The sequence below is a fragment of the Nicotiana attenuata genome, unplaced genomic scaffold (genome assembly GCF_001879085.1).
Source record: "Nicotiana attenuata strain UT unplaced genomic scaffold, NIATTr2, whole genome shotgun sequence".
Taxonomy (NCBI): domain Eukaryota; kingdom Viridiplantae; phylum Streptophyta; class Magnoliopsida; order Solanales; family Solanaceae; genus Nicotiana; species Nicotiana attenuata.
Genome location: NW_017675191.1, coordinates 46371 through 54678, shown reverse-complemented (window position 1 = coordinate 54678; position 8308 = coordinate 46371). Strand labels below are relative to the sequence as shown.

Genomic DNA, 8308 nt, shown 5'->3' with positions numbered 1-8308 from the left:
TATTAGCTTTATTAGGTTTTTTAGTATTACGATTAGCCTCCAGGTTAGTGGTTGCTTGGCAAAATAAAATAAGAGGTGGGCGGCCAAATCCCTTAGGGGCAGATTTGGGCCTTAAAATTACTAGTTTGGGCCATTGGTTTGGACTCCAATTGGGCTCCTTTTGAAACACCCCCTTTTGGACCTCTTTTAAGCTCATTTTAAGCTCTTCTGGATGCTCTTTTAGTGGACTTCAAGGGCTGATGTTGGGACCCAATCTTCCTCCCCTTGGACTTCAATTTGGGCCACCAAATAATTGTAAAACTTGGATAATTCATCTCCTTTGGGCTTGAGCTCTTCCTCTACAATTAAAAGCTTCTTTATTTTCCATTGAAGTCCAGCAATCTTAGTCTGCAATTCTTTAGCTTGAGATCTTGTAAATGGCCTTCTTGGAGCTTCCAAAACTCTATCATTGTCCTTGATGCTATCACTATTGTATTGCTAACATAATGTCTCAAGTCTCACTGATATGTCCAGTAATGTTAATCGTATGTCGTAATTTTTTATATGTTGAAGGTAAGGCATACACTGCATCTCAAGTTGAGACACAATTTGATACAACAAAAAGAGACTATGGACAAGTAGCAGTTGGTATTTCAGCAACAAATAAGCTCATAATCCCAAAATTGTTGGATTGGTATCTTCTTGGTTTTGCAAAGGACTTGGATGCATTGCTAGATTGGGTGTGCCTCCAGTTGCCATATGAACTTAGAAATGAAACTATTAAGTGCCTCGAAAGACGAGGAAGAGAGCCTCTCTCACTATTAGTACAAGTAATGCCTTACAATTTCAGCTTCAGGTACCTTTATACACCAATAAAGTGGAAAAATTAGTAGCACATATGACACAGTACACGTATACGAGAAGCATACAGGTTCAAGCAGAAGTGGTTTTGGACCATGTGATGGTCATTGATATTGTTCCAGATACCAGTATAGAATGTAGGAAATTCAAAATTACGCAATTCTTTATAGCCCTTGGAGAGTAAATAAGCTCAACGAGATCATACTGTCAAAAGTCTAAATAAAAATATTGTGTTACTGAAACAGGATGTGTAATCAGGCCGTTGTACATTACTGTCTCAATTCGTTTGACAGTATGAATATTTGGAGTCAATTTTTTCTTTGATTACAATTTGTCAGACTTTTGCTACAAAAATTAGTGATCTATATTTAGGAATGGGACTGATCCCAAAAGCAGTGCCGGCTCAAGCCTAAAGCAAGTCAAGCACTTGCTGTAGGCCCCCAATACTTTAAGGCCTCAAAATTAGTACTACTATATCAAAAAATAAATTTTGTATAACTAAATTTTTTTCATTTGTAGATGTAGTAATTCAGTCATGTATATCTAATAATTAATACTATTCCAGTTTATTTATTTTTCTTCACATAAATCACATGTTTTTAGGCGTTCGTGTTTTAATTGGGAGGCAGTGAGCCTACAAGTGACCAAAACGTATTTCTTTTCTTTCTTCAATCTTCAGCTAAATCAGTTCTTGTTCTTTATAAAATCAAATTCTCTCCTCATACTAGCTCATCTATCTATTCTGCCAAATAACAAGGGTATTGAGTAATTTGAGTAGCATAATCTTTCTTTCTCTTCCTCGCGTTTTTCTCAAACTCTCAATTCCGATAAAAATATATTAAAAAACTTATTGAATATCTCTTAGGCCTCTTATTAAGGTTTTGCTTTAGGCCACCGTATTGATTGAGCTGCCTCTGCCCGAAAGAGAGGTATTTCTTTATGGTTATGAAATCGCTTTGATTGAAAAGCAAGTCAATAATGCCATAAGTCAAACGGGCGGGTGAGGCGAGAGTCCTTCACTGCACTCACAGGAGAGGGGGTAACATATCTTATATAATAGTAAGGTCTTATCCCATTATTAGTAGTCGAAGTGTGGGCCGGCTAATTCAGGAAAAAACTTTCACATGTGCTTAGTCTAAGAAATCATGTAATTGAAAATATTAGACTATAAAATCATGTTAGTTAGACCCCTTTTTGGTGTGAATTTTTCCGTTTCACTCACTCTTCCTCCTGTATTGCTTTGGTTTAATCAAATATGTTAGAATTATCTACACTAAACCTTAAATATAGACTATGAAAAAGTTTTTGTTTGATTCAACAAAAGAAATTAACAGGTAAAATGAAAGAGGTCAGAAATGGTAAGATCGAAAATTGGATTGCAAAACATAAAGACACAGGAGTAAGGTTGTTGTATGAATGAATAAGTTTTGATGTTTACAGCGACACGTTCAGCTAGGATTGTCCTCTCATTGTAAACTTTTTGGACCATGTTTTAAAGAAAGATGTGCAATTGGTGGTCCAGATTCACTAAAAAAGACATTCACGGACCAAACAACAAAATCAGGTAAAATCGTTGAAGATGTACCAAAAAAGAAAAACAGAACTAAGAACATAAAATAACGACTTCTGCACTCATAACAGTTCGATCAAAAAACAAGAAAAATCAACTTTTGATGTGGTAGCTGCAACGGCTATTTTACATAATAAAATACATAGCCTTTTTTTTCTTTTTTTTTTCTACGATCTATGTGCATGTGTATTTCTATAGCCAACACCCAAATTTTTATCACGCTAGACGAAACAAATTTGGCCACAGAGGAAACTTAAGATGTCATCTTGTGCAGTTCTAGCAACACTTGGTGCCACAGCGACATATATGTTCTCTTTTTTTTGCAGTGGGTATAAGGTCCATGGGGATCAGTGTTTTACAAGTGGTAACATCCGTGGGAAGATAAACATTGTTAATATACTATATATCAAGATGTATTACAGGAAAGATCATACAAAAGAATACCTGCTAATAGCAAAATTTTCGAAGACAACCTACGGAATCCTGATTGCTCGAACTAGTCACACAAGGCCAAACTAGACAAGGGAAACATGAGAGGAAAAAGGAAGGAAAAGATAATTGAAGGGAACAAAAGAACACCAGATACAAAATGGAGGATTACACTATGTACAAACGATTGCACTATGCTAACACAACACCAAACACCACCACCAATTGCAGAACTTCCAGAGGTTCAAATGTTTTCATAGCAGATTCATATCGATCTTGAAAGATACACACCAGCTAGAATGATATCGACCAGTAATCTTTAGCCAAATGGAGAGGGAACAGGAACCACAAGTGAATCCGATCTTTTGATGCTTCCCATACCACATATAATGCAGCCAGGTGATGACAGAGCAGAGAATTTGGCCCCACATAGGTCGCAGACATCATAACCAATGGTTGATAGACGGCTAAGTGTTGCAGCACAGAACTGGGAGGGATCTTCTAATGGATCAATTGACTTGTTGGACAAGCCCCTTTGAACACATATATCAACCAAGCTCCTCAATTCGTCTTGCTTGCCTGGAGGTGCCTTAGATAGTAGAAGTTCGAGCATCTGCTTGGAATAACCGTAGTTCTGTACATCCATGTTCCTCTTGATAGCAGTTCGAATACAATTTATCCTGTGCTTAGCCAGAAGAGGCAGTGAACCCAAGTGTCGAGACAATCGTGCCATTTCATCCTTCGCACTGATTGCACTTGGGCCCTGGACTCTCTGCAGTCGGCTGATTTCCTGCAGAGAAGTGACAAAGGACTTAAAGCCACCCATCCAAACAGAGCAAGAACTCTAGTGAAAACCAAGTGATATTTGCTCAATGTTGCTGTTAGCAAGTAAACAAAAGCTTTCCTTTTGCAATGAAGCTTAATTTTATTCTCTCATGCTGTCTGTTTACAAAGGCTATCTAGATGAAACTACCTCTTGAATATGTTGTAGGGACAAAACAAAACAAGCAGTGGGCTTGTTGCATTAAACTCTAAGGTGGGAAATTCTCTTGAAAAGTTGAAACCAACAGCGTTTTGGAATGAAACAGAAGAATGGAGAGGAAGGGGTAGCTAGAGATTATAGGGCTAATTGCACTTTTTATCCCTTTGCAAATTCCAATTTTGGTCCTTGTGTACCTGACTTAACATATTTAACCTTCTAAAAGTATCAGTTGTGCACTTCTCAAATTGAATGTTACATGTGTTTAGCAGGATATCACAAGAACCAAAACTGCAATTTCCTATCAACTAAGGGACGAAGATTGTAATTTTCCCTTTTTTATTATTGCCGTTCTGTCTCTAGGATGGGAAAGAGGGACTGTAGAAAGGACTAGGTTCATACTCAAGTTGCAGAAGCAACTTGTATTAGGCACTGAGAAGATTCCCATTGGTAACTTTCGATGCAATATAAAGAGAACATAAGTGACATCAACTAATATGGAAAGAAGCAGGAGGATAGTAAAACAGACAGTACAGAACTGTTACTCTCCCAGCTGTGAGCCAAGTCACCCAAAGAATGCACAGCGAATTAAAATCAGACATCATATAGGACAAAGTTATTTAGTCCATTTGGCAACGTAGAACACTGTTTCTATTTGGTAAATGCTCAGGTACCTGAAGCAGGGTGACTGCAATTTTGTATTGTGCACATATTGTGGCTTGAGCCTTGATGTCAGCTCCACGAGATTGATCCTTAGCCAGTGCTAAGAAAGCTTCATCAAAACAGGACAATGCATCTGGCAGCTGATTTTGCTCAAGATGGGCAAGACCAGTCTTGAAGCAAACTGGAGCAGCAGCCCCACGAGGAACCTATGACCAAGAAAGATGCAAACCGTAAGAAAATGATGAGGATTCTGCTTGGACATATTTGACCACAAGACTTTCAACCGACAGTAGTGCTCAAGGACTTCCTCACTGTTTCTCTATAAATCCTTGTTGCATTTAGTTCCTAGAACCCGATAAAGGTTGATCCTAAAAATATACACCTTAACAAAACCACTATGTTCTTTGTTGTTAAGCTTATTTCTTTTATCTTCTTAACCTTTGACTTCCGATTTCTTTTCCCTTAACAAGTTAAAAAAAATTCACCCATCACTTGTTTAATCCTGATTTGCAACGATAAGGTCTTAAAAATGAAGAACTTTCTTGTAGTACCCAACTTTCTCAGCATCCTTGTATGTTCCTAATAGAAGGGATTTCCCTTCTCTAGGCCAACTCAATCATATCCAAATTGGTCAAATTTGAAGAATAAGGTAAGCTAATTGGTGTGCAGCATTACATTTTCTCTGACCAGAACGCTCGATATCCAACCATGACCTAATGACAACAGATCACTGAATATTAGCAATTGAGTAAGGGTCCTATCCTGAGGCCTCGCTGTACCTCCTAACACTCCAGCGGACCAGAAATATCAACTAAGAATTACATAACCACCTCACCAACTTAGTGAAGAATCTGATGAAAAAACCAACTCCTCGATAAATGAAAAATCCAGTTGTCTGTGCTTAACATTATCAATTGTGCAAACCGAAAGGAGTCCTAGAAAATTCTTCATGCTACTACCAACATATATAGCATTCAAAAGGTCCAATTTCCTTCTCATGCGCCCGCATTTGTACAGAGAAAACGAAACAATGTTAATGCTCACTATCAATTTTCCCATAATTACTAATGATCCAGACAAATTCAGTATGAACAGGAATTGGTCACACTTTGAAATTCCTTATCCAACGCAGGAATTCAGTATCCAGACAAATTTACTATTTTAAGAGTGGAAAAGCATACTTACTTGTCCAGGTCGCACGGCTTTTGGAGGAGAAGGTGGATGTACAGAAGGTTGTCCTGAACCTGGAGCTTCAAGAGAACTGAGATCAAGAGGTTGGCTGGATACTGGAAGTTTTGACATCTGAACATGAGGTTGCATGCCAGAAGGCTGAGTGAAGGGCTGTGGAGGAACACCACCATCAGGAAGACCAACCACCTCAAGTGAAACAGGTGGTTGAGTAGCTTGAGGGGGAACACCACCATCAGGTAGACCAACATCAGCTACAGATGCACTACCCTGGTTAGGTTGCATTTTAGTGGCTTCAGCAACTTGAGAACTTTGATCCAGCTTGGAAAGGAAAATCCCAGGAGGAGGCAATGATGCCGCAACCTGGAGGGATGATATAGTATTCTGGAAGAAGTCCTCTGGAATGGGCCCTGCAGTAACTCCAGCACCCGCTGCCTTAGGAGCTAGATTCGGCATAGATGCAGATTGTGTCAATGAATTTGTTCCAAAAATATCGGCAGATGTAGAAACCATTGGAGTTGTGACTGGTCCAGTGGTTGCAGAAGAAGGTTGAGGTACAAGGAGGCCAAGATCTGGGGATGAACCAGTTAATGACTTTGTTCTACTGATCGGCAAGCCCAACTGTTTTGTGGCTTCTTTAATCTTGTTCACGTCCACTGTAGCAGATGTAACAGGCTTGTCTCTAATTCGTATGTGTAGTTTTTTCGTTTTTGACGTTTCTTCTTCATCACTGCTGGTACCATCAGCAGCAGATCCATACAGTGATTTCTTGAATTCTTCTTCTGCTTTTGTTTGCTCATCTACCATACTAGACCTGGAAACTTGCTTGCCAAGGCTTTCTAGTCCCATTAACATATCACCCTTGATTTCAACCTCAGGCAACCCTTTGGACTGGTTAGCTGTTGATGCAACTATAGCTTTTTGAGGTCCATTTGCCTTAGCTTCACCATTTTCAGCTTTAAATGCTTTCACCAAACTATCTTCTCTCACTTCTACAACATTACCTCTTCCTTTTATCAAACCAAGGTAAACACCTATGTGATCCGTGACAATTGATGGAATTGTACCATCATCAGTTCTCATGTATGGCATCACCTCAGCAGCAAGCTCCCACTGAGGAATGCTCTTCAGATTAGTTGGTGTCTTGATCTCCCAATTACCACCACCCCATTCTGGTCCTTTAGGGACCATACTTTCAGCTGCAAAATTTGCAAAGATACCTTGTGTCCACCCAGTTGACCGCACTCTAAGGATCCTTTCACAGTATCGTCGTAATTCTGAATCTGCACCTTCGTCTTCCAGTTTCTGTGCTAGTCGCCGCATTGCACTTGGGTTAAGGTGGCCTATAAATAGGTCATGCATGCTTTCGTAATCTGATATGACTTCAAAAGTTTCTTTAGCACTGTCAAACTGAGCATATCTGCAATCTCAAAATAAAATCACATATAAGAATGAAAATAGTAAAAGTTGCTGAAATAAGATAGGCGCATGTCAATTTTGCATCAGTCTCCCTGAGAGTTATCGAGTAATTGAGGTTACACAAAATCTCCGCCAGAAAAGGAAAAAGTGGAATCTAGAAAAGTATTCTCAAAGGGTAACTCAAAAGTAGCAATCAATTTTTTGAACCAACACGTAGCTGCTGCTGTTATCACATGGGCACATTATTATTTATACCCTGAAACTTAGTCTAGCATTCATGTCGTATTACCTGTTCTACTAAAGCAAAATCATGTCACACTACTGGTCCGTCTCAGATATTAGGAACAAGCTACCTCACGTAGTTCAAAATATAACAAAGGCAGAGAGCTTTGCTGACATCACAAAAGTAATGGGCAGGTGCCCCTAACAAGCATATGAAGCAGAACATGTTAAACCAGAGTAATTGTTGACCGGCTAAAACAAAAAAGACACTGAAGAATAAAATATCAATTTGCGTGACAATTTATCGAGCATGTCCCAATTTGATTTGCTGGAGAGATAAACCAGTGACCCTTTCCATTGTACAAGCAAGATTGGTTGAATTAGCTCACTTTTCTGTAGGTCAAATATTCACTTATGTGGCTTTCTTGATTGCCTCTGCGTCAGGCAAATTTAGTTAATATTTTTAACGTGTGTATCCGCGATAATCTCATTTCTTTCAACGGAGAGGGGGTCCACCTTTTATTTCTACATCTAGGATTCGACTTGTACAATGGATACTAATAGGAATTCAGCCATTGTGGGGCAAGGAAAAGTTTAATTCAGAGGGAGGAGAAGAGGCAAATAGTGAAACAGAATCTCAGGAATAACACCAGAATAAATGTCATTTGGGAGAGAAAAGAAAATTAGAAGACTTACAATAAAACTATAAAGATCGAGAAATTATCTCTACCTTTTATATACAAATTATTAATTAGTGATACCTGCTTCTTTTCTCTTACAGAAAAGATCTACTCCACGTGCAAAATGGATATATTGCTGAGATAAATAATAATAGGAAAAACTTGTCGGAAAGCAAGTAGAAAAATCTCCAAGTATATAGCTTTTAATTGGAACCACAATCACATAGTCCAAGTGATACTTGATTATGGCTTGTCAACAAAGAGACCACAAAGCTGTAAACAGTAGGTAAAGTCCAAGCAGGTCAAACACCAAAGCCA

At 38.7% G+C, this 8308-nt stretch overlaps 1 protein-coding gene across 1 annotated transcript in view; it reads right to left on the bottom strand.

Moving 5' to 3' along the window:
- Nucleotides 1–2786: 2786 nt before the first annotated feature.
- LOC109219789 overlaps nucleotides 2787–8308 on the bottom strand; it is a 35955-nt gene continuing 30433 nt past the window's right edge. The window contains exons 22-24 of the mRNA XM_019384260.1: nucleotides 5667–7089; nucleotides 4493–4687; nucleotides 2787–3629 (exon numbers count right to left, since the gene is read on the bottom strand). Of these exons, the coding sequence (XP_019239805.1) occupies nucleotides 3159–3629; nucleotides 4493–4687; nucleotides 5667–7089 (2089 nt within the window). The 3' untranslated portion in view covers nucleotides 2787–3158. The remainder of the gene's footprint in view (nucleotides 3630–4492; nucleotides 4688–5666; nucleotides 7090–8308) is intronic.